General features: G+C 38.7%; 1 protein-coding gene across 1 annotated transcript in view; it reads left to right on the top strand.

Annotated features, from left to right (window-relative positions):
• Positions 1 to 995: 995 nt before the first annotated feature.
• Positions 996 to 17,552, top strand: part of bcl6aa (BCL6A transcription repressor a) — a 50,122-nt gene continuing 33,565 nt past the window's right edge. Inside the window, exon 1 of the mRNA XM_007253672.3 lies at positions 996 to 1,789. Within this exon, the coding sequence (XP_007253734.3) occupies positions 1,762 to 1,789 (28 nt within the window). The 5' untranslated portion in view covers positions 996 to 1,761. The remainder of the gene's footprint in view (positions 1,790 to 17,552) is intronic.

Here is a 17,552-nt window from a genome sequence, read left to right on the forward strand (position 1 = left end):
AACTGGCATGGATGGATGGTGCGCTTAAACGCAAGGATTAAATTTACAGGAAATAATACGTGGCTCCGCGCGAGGTTCCAAGAACTGACAGACAACGTGCCAGGGGACATGAGTGGCAGGAGTAGCCGGGAGCCAAAAGGCAGGATAACGAAATTGAGTTGATTACAACAGATTATAAAATATGCCATAATACCCGATAGTTTAATGCCTGAAAATACGCCCTAGCGATAGCCCCTGTGCACTTTCGTTAGCTGGCTGGCGTTCCCATCCCATTTCTTGGCCCTTTGGACTGGCACACCCCGTGGCTTTACCCCGGTGGGGCAGAGTGACATCTGGAATGATGTAATATCAGCTCCGCTGCTGGACGAGTTATAAAGAGCAATATCCAGCCTGCAGGATTGAGATCAGCTTAGGTAGATTAATGCTCGAGGACACTGAAATGTTTGTTGTATAAAGAGCTCTGTTTATAAAACAATGTGTCGCCGCCGTATATGAAGGACTCTAATCTGGCAGATGGCCCATAACCCCGGAGACGCTCCGCATTACGGAGAACGGTGGCCCACAGTTTAGAGTTCATGCGCCTCAATGAGATTTCGGATTGTGCCTCGTTCGAACGTATTATAAAGAGAGAAAGAGAGAGAGGAGGTCGAGCTACATTGAGTGAGAGTGGGTGAGCGAGCGAGAGAGCGAAGAAAGAGAGACTGGGATTATATGGCAAGGGCAGATTTTAATCGGATTTTTTTTCCTTTCCTTTTTTTTCCTGCAAAAAAAGAGCACACCCGCAAATTTTTTATCATTCATGGAAAGTGGACTGACCGTGCACAGCAATCAATGAACGCTAGAACGCAGTCGGCCTATCAGCTCCCAGTGCCAGCCATGCCCTCTGGACTGCACGCCTGATGCCGAGCGCGCTCAGTCAACTCCACTCACTTCAGCATTCAGCTCTCCGCTCTCTCTCTCTTCTGTGCCCATCCTCCTCCTCCTCTTCCTCTTCTTCATCCTCTTCATCATCCTCTTCGCTCTTCACTTGCTTGTGCCCGTGCTTTCGCGCTTGTGCACGCTTGTGCTCGCTGGCAGACGCATCCCGTGGTGGGACAGCTTTCGCTTTTCTAAGCTCTGGGGTTTATTTTTGGTTTTGTGAGGGAGAGAGAGTCTCTGAGAGAGAGAAAGTGAGAGAGAGAGAAAGAGAGAGAGAGAGAGAGAGAGAGAGAGAGGGCGAGAGAGCAAAGAAAGGGAAGTGAGGCTCCACCTTTGCCTTTGCCGCTGCCACCCTGAATGCCAAGCATCTTCCTCCTCAGCATCAGCATCTCCTCCAGCATCAGCATCCTCAGCATCAGCATCCCTACAGCATCCAGCTCTGCATTCCCGCATCCCTCGCTGCCAGCTTCCCCAGCTTTACCGGCTTTTATTCCCAATCCAGGCAGCTGCCACAGCTGAGCCGCCCCGGTCTGCCCGCTCTGCGCCCTCATCCCGTGGATGTCTGCAGCTTCTGCTGCCCTCAGGGCATCATCGCTAATTGAGCCGGCTCTGTGACTGATAACTCAAAGCAAAAGAGAGAGCAAGAGAAAACAACTAACGAGAGAACACCACGTCAACCACTGCCAGTTTCCTGCAGTTCTGAGAACACTCTGACCACTCTGAGACTCTGAGACTCTGAGACTCGGCCCACTTTCAGACTCTTGAAACTCCAGCAGGACGTGGACAAGGTGCTGAAGACCCTTCACTGCCCACTGCCCCCTGACTCGCACCTCCGCTCCCAGCATGCCCCACTCCATGCAGCAGAACCACGGTGAGCATCTGCTTCTATTCTCTCACTTTAGTCCCTGTCCCCGCCGTCCCGTCCTGTACCGTCCCGTTTAAACCTCTGACCTCACTCCCTCCCTCCCCAACATCTTGCTCGTCCCGCTCATCCCACTTGTCCCTCTCGTCCCGCTTACACTCCTGATCCCTCTCCATGCAGGGGGGCGCAGAGTATGGTGCCACTTCACTGAAAGCAAAGTAAAAAAAACAAAGCAGAGTGTTATAATAAGACATAAAGAGGCAAAAGTATAAGTGAAAAGTGACGTGAGCACAAACCTTAAAGTCCATGATAAGAGTTCAAATGAATGTAAAACATGAGCAGGACTTGCAGTAAGAAAGTTGTGATATGAGGATCTGGCTGGTCTGATAAAAAAAATAACATGTTTAAAGGTTATATATTTAAGGTATGGTAAAATGTACGGAAAAATAATAATTGCAATAAACTTTATTTTTGTTTTGTACAAAAAATAACAGAAAGAATTGCTATTACTAGTCAATGTTTTTCTATTATAAAATAATAAACATATAATTATAAAATATGCATATGTAAGATAAAGTTCTGTACAAATACAGCAAAACTAAGTGCTATTACACTTAATTGCAAGTACATTGGTTGAGATATAAATGCAATAAACAATATATAGTTATTTTAAGATACTACTTTGCCACTGAAATGATGCAAATATTTTAGCATAATAAAGTAGTTACCATACCATCTCTTTCATGTTGTTGTATTTCTTTGTAAAATAAATAAATGAATAAATAAATAAATAAATTAATTAATTAACAAATAAATAAAAGTTATAAAATTAGCCTATGTAATGTAAGTGCAGTTATAGTACAGGAAAAAAAAGTAAAGGAAATTAAAATAAAGTTTTTATGTCACTGATATTATAATAATATAATTGCATAATAAAGCAGACACAACATTAAAATATGAGCAATGACTTTTTAATTACTAAATATATTCAGAACTAAAACATAAATTACATCATTTCTTTATTTGTTTCTTTAATTTACATATTTATTTTGCTTTACATTCATGTTAACAGGTTCTTCTAGTTATGGCCAATATCATGGTCAGCACAAATGAATGAGAGCCATCTGTATGTCCATTTATTGTATGATAAATCGCTAAAGTAATTATCATGACAGACCTTTGAGTCTCCGTCTAGTCTCTCACAATGTTGTGTTCTGTAGCTTTCTCTAATTTTCATATCATTAGTGTGTAATGATATAAGTGATAAACTACTGTTAAAGCTAATTATTATTAGTAGTATCATTGTGGACACACTTATATTAAACTGTATACTTTCTCTATATTACACCAGTTATGTCATATTACACTGGACACACACTGTGCCTCCTCTTCCTCCTCCTCTTCCTCTTCCTCTTCCTCACTTATCATCATAACCAATTCAGCGCCAAATACAGCACACTAATTACACAAACTACCCAATTTACACAAATAACACAATTCACACAGCTTATTAAATACTGTACACACTACTGTTCACACTACTGTGCACACTACTGTACACACTCTCGATACAACAGTGCTACTACAGCAGCAGTGCTGCCAGTGTCCCTCGTCCACTGCATTTTTAATACGGCGATGTGGTTTGAACAGAAGTGGGACGGGATGGAGCAGGAGAAAGCGGGGCAGGGCCCGGAGCTGTTTGGACGCAGTTGTTTCTGTTAATCTAAGATGGAGCGAGCGCTGGCATCGCCGTACACACAATCCTAAAGCAGGACGAGAACGCTCGCGGCGCTGAACTCATATCCTCTTATTTACTTACGCTTACGTAATTCACCGCTATCTCACAACATATTAAACAGAGTTTCCATCCCATAAACATCACCGCCAGCTGACCCTACTGACCACAGGGATCATAGACTACATGCGCACGGTAGATGAATGCAGAGATGGGCAGTCATGTAAAAGAAAATACAGTATATAATATATAATATATAATATATATATTTAAAGCTTTTTCCAATATGTTCTGTAATTTTACAAAAACATACTGTTGTTATGCTGATATATTACTGTCAAATACAGTTAAGTAAATAAGAAAGTATGTTAATAAAAGTAACAAAAAAGGACATTTTTTTGCCACCCTTGCTGCCTGAAACTGACATTTTTTAAACTAAAAGGTTCTATATATATATATATATATATATTACATCAAAGTAAAAATATATATATTAGAAGCAATTCATGAATTAAACAATTTAGTATAAACTTATAGGCATGTCAGACTGGACAGGTGTGAAGAAATAAAAATAAAAAGATTGAAATACTAATGAAGTACAGCTGTACAGCCTAACTAAAGAGAAAGGTAACATAGACATGAGCCCAACCTGAAACACTGGCATCCACCCATTTCACCCTCCACCAACCCCTTTTGCCATAATGTCTAAAGATAAATGCATCTGAACTCCAACTCTAGAATCAAAATTATTTGAATCCAATCCCACACCTAACTCAAATCTTAACTTAACTAAAAATAATAATAATAAGTAGGGATGCACTAAATATTCAGCAACTAAAAGTATTAAGACGAAAATAGGCAAAAAAACATAGTTACAGGTGTTCAGCTAATGTATATAAATTTAAATTAACAATATTGTGCTTTGTTGGAATGTTAATTTTTTGTATTGTAGTTTTTTTATTTAGGCTAAAAATGAATGAAACCCTGTAAAAAAAAAGCATGTTCTTAATTTCTATTTTGTCCAATTGTATTTTGTTCTGTTTGGCCTTCATAAAAAAATCATATGCATACAACTTTGAATATTTTATTTTTTAGCTTACAGATAAATTGAGATCAATCGATATGAGACGCAATCTGGGTGCTTCCTCAATCTACACAGTTTAAAAAGACAGGGAATTAAAAAAGGAGATTGTGGATAATCCTAATCAGTAGTGTGTGTTAAATTAAGTGGAGTGGATGTCGTGAGCGGTTAAAATCACCTCATCTCAACACAGAGCTGGATCTCCACACAGAGCACTGTACTGATCTCAGTCTAATACTGCAGAGTGGAGCATCACCAGCTGATTAAGAGCAGGATACGACCCTGTTTACAGATTTACTCAAAGCTCATTTAGTGCTCATATGCTCACATCTGCAGGCTTTCGCTCACAACACTTCCAGCCTGACCCGGCTATCTGTACTTTTTAAACGCGCCTTTCATTCAGAGGACAAATACTGTCTAAGACGTTTATTGTGGAAAATTGTACTGTAATTGAAAAAAGGCTTTAGTACTTGAATGGAGCCTTTAGTTTGGATGCAAGATGAGATTGAGATGGTTGGGTATGGAGGAGTACAGGTTCTGTATGGAATCCTGCAGCACATTTACCCACAGATGTTGCTACAGCTGGGTCTGTAGATCCTGCTCTACACTCAGGTTGAAGCTGAAGCTGCATCTCAGCTGCTCCTATAAATGCTGGATTGGTGATAAATCTGGAGATCAGGCAGAACAATTTAACAATTTAACTTAAACGAGTCATGTCTAGCAGTCAGGGATATCTCACCAAGAGGTACACTACCCCAAATACTTCATAGCTTCTGAAAGCCTATTTGTATAAATTAGCACTGTCAACATTAAAATGCATGCACTTAATTTAAATCAGTAACGCACTATTATTTTTTTAATGCAAGTTAATTACACCACCATGTTTGAGCCCAACTTGTGTCATTATCTGCCCCGCCCCCACCCAACATGCAGACAACACAATGCCAGAGGAGTCCAGTTGTAACGCTCCAGAGTCAGTCTCAATTCAGACTTCCAGCTCTAATCCAGACAGTGAGCTTTAGGGCAGGTGAAACACGAAGCACATGGAGCAGATAGAACACTCGGACTCGCTCTGGCAGTATTCTACTTATTATTTATTAGTTCATACATGAACAAATGCAGCACCAAAGCACATGCATGGTGTTACCTACAAAAATGTTAAGAAGAATTAAGAAGAACAAGTGTGATTATTTGCAGTTAATCACAGAGTATTGTCGTAATTATTTTGAGTATTTTTTATTGTCTGATACCACTAGTATAAATATAGATGTAGCCTGTTCAAGGGCTTCATAATTTATAAAAAAAAAATTGATATTATTTTCCATGTGTTTGTGGTTTTACCTGATGCTACCTGCTGTCTAGTACACGACCACATATTTTGAAATTGACTAAATATTGGAAATCCAAGTATGCATGGCAACGTATGCAATACTGTGCAAAGGTTTTAGGCACCAAATCAAATTACACTAATCCATTTATCTCAACAATATGAGTGTTTTTACCTGAAAAAGCAACACATATGATTTGATCAGATGCAAATAAACATACATACATACAGTAAAACTTATTTTTAACTAAGTATGTTATATCCTGTGAGACAAGCTGAAGAACAAAGTGTAGTTTCTCCAGATTTCTCCTGGATGCTCCTCAGCCAGCATGTGTATATTATGTTCAGTTCCGTCAGCAGCTCACATGATTTATCAAATTTACCAATTTACCAAACGAGGTGTTGATATGATGAGAAGTAGAAATAACTGTATTAAACTCAGATGAGGAGAGATTAAGAGCTGTTTTAAGGAAAACAGGGCTGTAAAAGCTCTGCTTTTGTAAAATTGCTGTTTGTATTTATTGTAATTCTAGTGTTTTACTGAGCTAAAAACACTTACTTTAGAAATAAGAAGATTTTTTCTTTACTGAAATTCCTACAGGTGCCTAAAACACTTGGTACCTTTGCACTATACTGCCCATCTTTGGCTACTGGATGAATAAAACATCTGAAATCCAGTACTTTTGTCCATGTAGAGTGAATCTGAACAAAATGAAAAAAAGAAATCGTTAAATCAAATCAGAACTGTGTTTAAACCTGAGAGCAAGCAAATAAAATGTGGGTTTTTTTTTTTTTCGTTTGTTTTGAGGTCAGAGGTTTGAGTATTTATTTCCAGGTTATTGAACGATGAGTTTAGTCTCAGGTGTGAAAGTCAGCCGAGCGTGGGCAGCGCTGGTTATGTCACTGTCAGGTCGCAGAAATGCCACGGCACAGGTCAGGATGAATGTGCCAACCGATTCTGTACCCCTGTTCTACCCTCATCCGGGGATCAATCTGAGCTCAGGCCCCTCTGAGGTCGAGACCCGCTCGTCTTGCTTCAGTGCCCACCGCTATGATCCTCATCATGAGAAGATGGGGGGGGCAGTTATCTCCCACCGTGATGCCACTCCGCTCCGGCGCTGACGCTGACTGCAGCTGGCGTGTTTGCCGTAAACATTAGCAGGGCGGTTCGAGGGGCAGAGCCGGGTCCGGTGTGGGCGAGTGGTGATGGGTGACTGGCTCCATACACAGCCTGCAGGCTGGCAGGGCAGGGCGCATATGCCTGCGCCATCTGTGCCCACGGTGCATACAACACTACAGGGCTGGACGATAATGTACAAAATCGATATAAAATCTTGATATTCTTCAGAAATATATTCTTATTCTTATTACAATTCTTGTTTATGATTACAATTTCTTTATGATTTTATTTAAAAATAAGACTACTATTATAAAGGGTTTATACATGGTTTATAAAGGATTTATTGTATTAATTTATTAATGGTTATTAATTAGGCTATAAATGCTTTAAAAATAATTAATACAAAAACAAAGTGTCATTTGCCAAACAGTGAAACAACATTTATTTATCCTGTTACATACAAGATCTTTCCAGATATCCAGCTAACAATATTTGCATATTAGAACGTTTTCTTAATGTTACAGATCTTAGAATGTTCTAAGAACATACAATCTGTCAAGTTTTCTGAATGGTGATATAATATATCAGTAATATAGTATTTTTATTTAACATTTTTAAACATTTTGATAACATCACTGCAACATTAATATTAATATTTGTAATTGCAACATTATTTTTGTAGCGTTACAGGCTAACCCTCCTGGAACCTGGAACAGTATTCTCTGTTATCTGGGTTCTTATCTTACTTTGTCTTTTCCATCTGTCAGCATCAAATCAAACCTGTCATGATATCATACTTGTTTAACTATGCAGATATAATTAATAAACTACCCAGATTGATTAAATATCCATTAATGATAATATGTTGTAGATTTGCATATTCATTGAATAAATTGACATTTTATATTATTTGCAGTGGTTTTTTTTAGCGTGACAGCTGACATCTTTATGACAGGAATTGATATATCAGTAATGTTTTTTTATTATTGAAAAGTTAATAAAACAATGTATCATTACTTCTTAAGGGTAGTCTTATTTTAAAGGTGTACCTTATATAGGTCTTACAGATCTACTCAAAAAAGACTAAAAAGCTTTATTAATTCGTTATTTGTTACTTTTCCTTTAGTTAGTTTTGTCTGGTTTCACACAGCAGTTTAGTGACTGAGTGCACTAAACAACTTTACTTACATCATGACATCATCACCTTATGAGGGAGGAGTCTCCCTATACTTCACACTGATTGGTTACTAGATGAAGTGCGTTGTTGTCAATCGAGCGAGTTGCTTTTCCAGGTGATGTGCTGAATTCCAACTGCCTGCCAAAATGCGACTCCCTTTGAGTGCATCAGAATCAGTGTATCAGATTCCCCTCGGATTCCTTTCATTTCTGTATATAAATAAGGGTTAATCTACAGTTACAGTAGATACAGAATCTGTGTTATTTGGAATTATCAATGCATCAATGAATCAATGCATCAAAAATCAAGCAGAAATTCTTCTCTGGACAGTAGAGACAGTTACTCTAACAAAAGCAGAATAAACTCTTTTAATAATCTTGATTTTATAAGAAACAATTAAAAGAATCCATATAGTGTTTAATGTAACTACTTGTCATTTAAACCAGAAAACATTTTATCACTTTTTTATTTAAATTATTAGTATAAACTACACAACACCCAGCATACGAAGATGGACGTGGTAAGTCACGAAAAGCAACATTGAAATTTCAGTATATTTACAGAAGGGCAGGAAGTAACGCTAAAATCTACTGCAGCAATAATTCTGCATTCTTAAACACAGCCAGCGTTTCTGTGTCAATCAAATCTTATCAAGGGAAGCTAAAGGTCTGTGATGGGCACCATCACATCCATCAAATTTGACTGGCCACATTAAATTCCAGAAAAATACCTGCAAAAGGGTCACGCAGTCAAGGATGTTGGTGATGTACAGTGAGAGCGGCAAGTTTGAGGAGAGCTGAATTTAATCATAAAAAATACACAGCATAAAGTTGGAGTCGGCAATGTGGAAAAAAATAATAAAAAATATCTAAAGATATTTTTACAGTACACAATTTTTATTTTCACACTTCACAATAAAATGTACTAATACGTTTGAATAGCAGTTCAAATTCGGAATATGCAATTTACTTCTTACATTGCAATTGTTACTGGTGTGTTGGTGGAACTGGGATTTTTGCTTGTGTGTCTGAGAGAGATGGACATGTTTACACTGCTATAAACATGCAGTCCAAATGCGTCTCAGACTTCCTTCTAAATTGGTTTAAGTGATTGTATTTGTATGTGTTTTAAATGTGTCTCAGACCACCTTCTAAATTGGTTTTAGTAATCGCATTTGTATCAGTTTTAAGTGTTTCTCAGATCACCTTCTGAAGTGATTTGAGTGATCAGATTTGTATCTGTTTTAAATGCGTCTCAGACCACCTCCTGAATTGGTTTGACAAAATCACATTTGTATCTGGTATAAAAGCGTCTCAGACCACCTCCTGATGTGGTTTGAGAGGTCGTATTTGTCTCTGTTTTAAAAGCATCCAAGATCACCTCCTAAAGTGAACAGAGTTGCATTGGTGTGTTTACAGTTTTGTCATTTTTGTGTGTTTTGGTCTTATCTTTATATAATCCTGATATATAAGATGAATGAAATAACCTGGTGTAAACTGAGTTTAAATGAACTGCTGCTTTTTTCTGAGTTGAAGGGCTGAAAACAAGGTTAGAGTCATATTAACAGTTCAAAAATGATTAGAAATGTTTCATAGAAAAATCATCTGGCCAGGGATTTGCCAAAAGAGCACTCTAGTGGTGCGGATTTGGAACATACGTATATGTTTGTAGTGATTTTGAAACACAGCCAACAAAGCGTACATCTGCAAATCCCCCCCAATAATCTCATGTAAATTGATATGTTATTAAAAAGGCCAAAAAGCACTGCTTTATCTGCTTTTTGGAGCTGCGGAATTGGTCGTCTGCGTTGGAGGCCAGCCAAATCAAATCAGTTTTGAGAGAGGGTGATTTCAGAGGCTTGGTCCAATTGCTTTCATCCAGGCCAAAAGCTCCTGCATCCATGTTACCATGGATTACACTCCACTTAGTGCTTCTGATGGATGGGAGGTGAGGATGCGGCCAAAATAAATATATATATAAATATATCCACAAATAAGCCCTTATGAAAGCACATGAACCCCCAGCCCGGGCCTAATGCTCCTGCATTTGGGCCAGATTGGATTTTCTGATATCCTGAATTTTCAGATATTAAAAAGCATGTGGAGTGACTGTACTCGCTCTATTAACTGATGCTCAATGCTAATCACTGCAGCACGGCTGCTGTAACCCTTTAACATCCTACTTGAGCATATTTTATTTTCTAACATTTTCCTAATTAATTACCTTTGTACAACAAACATGTTATTAGTAGTATTTTGTATTCATCTAATTTTCAAACATTATCTCAAACATTTTACAGAAGTGTATATTTCAAAAAGTAGGGTCTTTAAAAATAACTGTTTACTGTTATAATCTAGTGGAGACATTCCTGGGAAATGCTTTTGTATTTCTACTCGGGTCTTCACTGTCTCCAAGGCTAAAAAAAAATCCATCCATCTGTGAATTTTCCGTGAATCAGCTAAAAGAATTTGGTGTCAAGAACAATTTGCTTCTATTATCCATATGGATGGATCCTGCACAGAAACCTACATAGAACCACCCTGGAACCCCCCCTTACCCACTAACCCCCACCAGGGTCCCATCCACTAGATCATTTTTTTTGTCATTTTGGTTTTGAAACTCAGAACACTAGACAGCAGGATAAGCCAACAGACTTCTTCTGAGCGAGGGATCTGTACCTATTGTCTGTGGTAAGTCAGCAGATGAGGGAGATGCAAGTACTTTCAAATAATGAGTTTGGTGCTTCTATCACAGTTAAGCAGGAACTAGCTTGTTTGTGTTTTGCCATTTAGCACAAGCTTATGCTCAGCATAAACATAGGGCGATGTCAGAAACAGGTTATTTGCATAAAAAATGACAGAGCTCTTAAATGGCTCATTCTGAAAGGGACTGAAACTGGTGAGAACAGAGCTGGTGAGGTCTTTTTATGTAAGTGATTTTTGTGCAAATAACCCAAATATGTTTTGTATAACCCATAATCCTTTTTTAACTTGGTTAAAAACAGGTAAAATATGTCCCCTTTAAAATACAAAAATTACAATATTATATCCCTTATGGTCCCTAATGGTTGAAAACTGATGCAAATTAGAGAGATATGACTCGTTCGGACCGACAGTACCTTCAGTGGGGCAGCTAGAGTAACAGAGTGAGTGAGAGAATGCATGAGAGGAAGAGAGAGAGAGAGACTAGTAGAGACGGTATGAATAGAAATGATGAGTATTCTCCGTTTCCTCAGGCCCCAGAGAAGCCAGCGTTACCCAGTTAGAAAGCACGCGATGCCAGCCAGCTCTTCTTTCTCTCAGTGTAACAGAGCATGCCACACTGTTTTCCATTACTGTAGAAAACATGCTACATTCCACATGGTACATTCCTCTACTCTCACAGTAGAGAACCTAGAGAACTCTTTAGAACCAGCACAATCCCGTATCCTTTATCACACTGCCTCTCATGGCAGGACTTCCAACTGGCATTTTTTTTTTAGCAGGACAATGCTCACCCACACACAGCAAAGGTTCCCAGAAATGGCTGCACCAGATTACCACCTTGTCCTGCCTGGTCAGCCTTCAGCAACCTACAAGTGTAGAGCAGGATCTACAGACCCAGCTGTAGCAACATCTGTGGACAAATGTGCTGCAGGATTCCATACAGAACCTATACACCTCCATACCCAACTGTGTCTTATCATATATATATATATATATATATATATATATATATATATATATATATATATATATATATATATATATATATATATATATATATATAAACACACATATAAACAGTGTTGTAAAGAGAGTATTGAGATGACTAGACAGTCACTAGTGAAACTGTGTGGGATGTGATGTGTGGTGAGTGCATGACATTTTAATCTCAACGTCCTGTTGTGTTTGGAACTTAAGATGCTGTTGTTTATGATGGGACTTATACTGGAGCACAGTTACTTTCTTAATAGACCAAAACAAGTGGACTGGCTCATCTGGAACCATTATTACAGAATCTGTGCACATTCTGTTAATCTGAGTTAATCTGGAGTTCATCTCAGGTCCTCCTTTGTTTCGGAGGAGAGCGTTAGGATGTTGGATATCAGGTGACTTGCTGCTTTTCATATCAGTTTCCCCTTTAGAACCCGGCATACCACAAACACTTTAACTGCATTAAAATCTGGATTTATCTTCCGCTCTGCTGAACTGATGTCTGAGCACACGCCGCTGTGATTAGACTACATTTGCATTGTTGTCAGAAAATTCCCCAGAAGAAGATACAGTTTGGATTTTGTCTGAAACTGATGAAGGCTTGTCCCCATGAACACAATGTGTTTGCATTTGATCATTTTATGTAAATAAGTGAGAAACTACAGTTAAGTAAGAATCTAATGGAAACAGAGGTGTGTAGCGGTAAAATAAGTCATTTTGATTATTGCTGAAGTAAAAGTTTGATAGTATCTAGTAAAAAACAAACTCTCCATCTGAAATCATTCAATAAACTAAACAGAACTGCAAAATATTTAGCACTTTACCACAAAAAAAACAGATCAAATACATTTAACATTCAAAGACCAAAACCAAAAAATCCAGCAAGTAATTGATATGTGAATATATAAATGATGATATATTAGATTGATTACAATAATAAATGTATGGGTTTATTGAGAAAAACTGTGCTGTAATTGAAAGGAGGCTCTAGTTTAGACCCTGGTGGAGCTTCTATCCTGGATACAAGATGAGATTGAGATGGTTGGGTATGGAGGAGTACAGGTTCTGTATGGAATCCTGCAGCACATTTACCCACATATGTTGTTACAGCTGGGCCTGTAGATCCTGCTCTACACTCAAACAGGTTACTGAAGCTGAAGCCGCGACCCAGCTGCTCCCATAAATGCTTGATTGGTGATAAATCTGGCGACCGAGCAGAACAAGGAAGTGCTGCAATCTGGTGGAGACATTGCTAAGAAATCCTTGTTGTGTGGGGGTGAGAATTATCCTGCTAAACAAATGCTATTTGGAGGCCCTACCATGAGAGGCCAAAGATTAGCTAACAATCTCTCACCACTAGGCACACTACATCTTAGTAGCTTCTGAGAGGATTTCCAAGTTCTCTTGTAGTGAGGAGGACTTCCTTCTATATTTCAGATTCACACTGCTGTGAGGATTTGATTGCATTAAGCGATTCACTTCATCCACAAATCTTCCTCCATCTTGCACAAACTTATAGCCCATGCCGGTCATTAGGAATGGTGTCAATAGATTTATTTTTGGCTTGTAGTTTGATTTGCAATGGGTGCTACTTAATTACAGAAGCTGGATTTATTAGAAGAAGCTGAACATCACTATTACTGTGATGTTGAAGTACACTTGTATTAACACAAAACCCAAAAAATACCATACTTTATGATAAACACACGCTTCACTGTACAGTGACAGTTTCAGACCATCCACCAGGTGGCACAGTTCTGAGAAAGCAGAAGTTCCTGGGAAAACCAGAACAATTCCGAAACGCTCCGCTGTGACTGACTGCATTCCTGGATAATTTCCAACTGCCCCCTCCCTCCACTGCCAACCATCCACAAACACACCTCTCTCTCTCTCCTGCTCGTCCTCTATCTCTCTCGCTCTCTTTCGCTTCAGGCAGCCAAATTCCTGCTCTTCTCTGAAAGCTCGGATTTGTCCAAACTGCTCTGATTCCAAAACCGCAGATCTTCGCTGCGCTCGGATTTTCAGATTTTATTCTCACCAACTCTCTTTGTGTGCATCTGGCATTTGTCACAAAACTGTGAAGAGAAAACAACAGCAAGATTTCACTGACTACATGTTAAGACCGTGTTCTGACTGCCAGCTCAAATCTGATTATTGGCAAATCTAGACTTCCTAGTTTCCAGATTGATTTTTGATTGTATGAACAGCCAGAATCTACATAAGATCAATGTTTAATTGGATAAAAACACATTTGGAAATGGTTTAAAATGCGATTACAGTTGAATTTGTACAGAAGCATCTCAGTCTACAGACTGTGGGTGCTCAGATTGTACTCGTATTTCAGCATCTTTTTTTGCATCACTCACAACATGACAAACAATGATGACTTCCTGCACACTTGTAGATTGCTGAAGCTGGCATCCCAGCTGGTCCCATAAATGCACAATTGGTGATAAATCTGGCAACCTGGAAGACCAAAGAGCTGTTGCAATCTGGTGGAAACATAGCTGGAAAATCCTTGCTGTGTGTGGGTGAGCATTATCCTGCTGAAAATTGCACATGGAAGGTAACACATGGATGCAGGATTTCCTGCAAATCACTTGCAAATAACAGTGTGGACAACAGTTATCTCAAGAGATCTGATTTGAGAAATGAATAAAATGTGCCTGCAGTCTGAACATATATTTTATCAAGACTTAGGTCATAACACAAGGTCTAAAAGATCCTCAAAGACTCAAATGATGCTAAAAATCCCAAAATGGCACTGACCAACAATGGGGTTTTCTTTTTCTATATTCTATATTTCTGCATGCATTTGACATAATATATAATTTTCAGATTTTCCCTTTAAAAGTAGACAAAGTGAACCAAATCAAACAAAAAGAAGACAAAACATTACACATATATTCAGGCATCGCTGTAGGTGGGCCAGAACAGCCCAGGAAGATTAAGTGTGACTTAGGTACGCAAACACTCCACCCTCCTCCACTGTGACTTTAAAAGAACATCCTGTAGTTCAAGTTCAAAACAGCGGAGGTTCAGAGAGTGCAGCGCAACAGAACACAGCAGAAATTCCTTGCAAGTCACTGTCTCAACAGTAAAAACAACACCACAAATTCACCACTGTGAACACTAACCACTCGAATGTTGGCAGGCCACCCTGCTCAGATAAAGCGGTAGCTGGGACTCGGTGCCAAGGTGTGATGCAACACTGTTCCCCAATGGCTACGAGGCGAGTCCATGGGAGCGAGAGGCCTGTTCCCCAGAGGCCTTCAGTTCTTCTCTGCTGGGAGCTCTGCTTGGAGCTCTACTGGGAGATCTGTTGTAACAGTGCTGCAGTACAGTAGTGCTCCTGTAATCAATGACCGGCCATCTTCAACTTTCGTTATTGAACCGGCAACTGAATCTTCTAAATAGAAGGTTTCCACAGGCGATGCAATACACATTATTCCAGTGTATTAAAGAAAAGAAGATGGTTAATAGCCAAGAGAAAATATTGAAGAGAGCTTACAGTAAACACTCTATATAAAGTAGATTTTTCCCAGTGTCACAATAAGAAACTTTTTTTTCCCTGAAATATACAATAATGGCTGGAAATGTTGTCACCAGATGTTGTTTTCAGAAAATTAAATATTTCTCCCAGAAGATTATTACAATTTATATATTATTGCAATTACACTTCTTTTGTTTAATAAGGGTTGTATTCCTTAGTGTGTATTGAAACAACAGACACACAAAATAATGTCAATTTAACACGAAACTTCAAAAATGGGCCAGATAAAAATTAATACCACCCTCAACTTAATATTTGGTTGCACATCCTACAGAAATCAATCACTTCCTGTAACCATCAACAAGCTTCTTACACCTCTCAAATGGAACTTTGGACAACTCTTCTTTTTTAACTGGCTCAGGCCTCTCATATTTACTCTGTAGGCCTCATTCCATTTTCAGTAAACAGTAGAATGATGTGCTTTGTGTGCACAAGACGTTTTTCCAGAAGGATTTTAACTTACTTATGTACATTTTGGCAAACTGCAATCTATATCTAGCTTATTTATGTTAGTAGTGAGTTTTATTTTATTCAAATCGTGCTGACACTGATGCACCCTGAGCCTGCAGGACACCTTGAATTTCTTTGGAACAGACTATCCTAAATTGCAACCTTTCGTTGATTTTTCTCTTCCATCCACGTCAACATCTTTTCTTTTTTATCTGGTTTACGGTGTGATTTTTATATTGCCCACAGCTGTTGCTTGAGTTCGCATACTCGAGCATCACATACTGTTATTTAAAGTTATTTATACAAAGTTATTTAAACACAGTTTCGAAAAGGTGCCATGAATTTTGTCTTGGCCATTTAAAAAAAATAGTTTTGCAAGAAATGATTTAACTTTATAAATTTTTTGTGTTGTTCCAGTACAAAAACATGAAATAAACATGAGTAAACAAAAAGCAAGTGTAATTGCAATAATACTATTCTGGGAGAAACCAATACTTTCAGCCATGACTGTATATTACGATATTTAAAATGTAAAAAGTAAAATAAATAGATTTGTCAGGGAACAGAAGAACCTTTTTGCATTTTGTATCACGAAGAATTGCATCTTATTTGCTCCAAACCTGATCCAAGCCCAGTTTTGTGTCTGATAGCATTGTGGATCTAACCCTGCTGAGCCTGGTTGTTAGCATAGTGGCTTACCAATCCCAACATTGCAGATCCTGGTTGCTTTCATTGTTCAACATTGTGCCTATCCTGCACTAAACTTCAAAACCTTAGAATTGGGTATTGTACCAGCATATTGTTGGACAACTTAATGCATAAAAGTAAGGTTTGTTGGTGGGTAATAATTGGAATATAGCAAGCCGTATTAATTGGTCTCTTAGGGAGGGGCCTGGCTGAACCAGCTATGAACACAAAGACCAGAGAACACACACAAACGGGGGGCGTAGCTTCAATTTAATTTTTATGCATAAATGAGCTGTTTACTCTGTTACAGTATATTCATTTTTTAAATGTTGCATATAGCACCATTAAATATAATATATGCTCTTATCCTCCATGCATGCTGGGACAGTCTGCACTTGCTGACAGGTCAAAAGAGGGCAATAAAACATAGTCTTAAACATGGCTGCAGCTGGGTGATGGAGGAAGTGGTGTATGTGTGAGGTGTGTGTAACAGCTGTGTGCTGTGAACCCATTACCCCCCCCCCCAACACACACCACCACCGACACTTATCACCACATCACCCCCCCACCCCATTATTCATCGTCAGTGTTCCCACTCAGTAAAGTCAATGTGCTCAGACACAGAGGAGGTGGCACCTCCACCACCATCCCTGCACCCCCACTCCTCAGACTTCAACATCCTGTACTCATCTGCACACACACACACACACACACACACACACACACACACACACACACACACACACACATATATATACACATATACGCACACATATATACACACACACTTGTGTTAGTTTTACTCTTCTTGTAAGGACCTGACCTTTCATTGATTTATAGAGTATAGTAACTAATTCAAACAAAATTTATACCTAACCTTGATCTTAACCTAAGCAACTATAAATAATTAAATAAGTTTTATTTTACTAATTAAAATAAGCATTCAC

This window comes from Astyanax mexicanus, chromosome 5 (genome assembly GCF_023375975.1).
Source record: "Astyanax mexicanus isolate ESR-SI-001 chromosome 5, AstMex3_surface, whole genome shotgun sequence".
Classification (NCBI taxonomy): Eukaryota; Metazoa; Chordata; class Actinopteri; order Characiformes; family Acestrorhamphidae; genus Astyanax; species Astyanax mexicanus.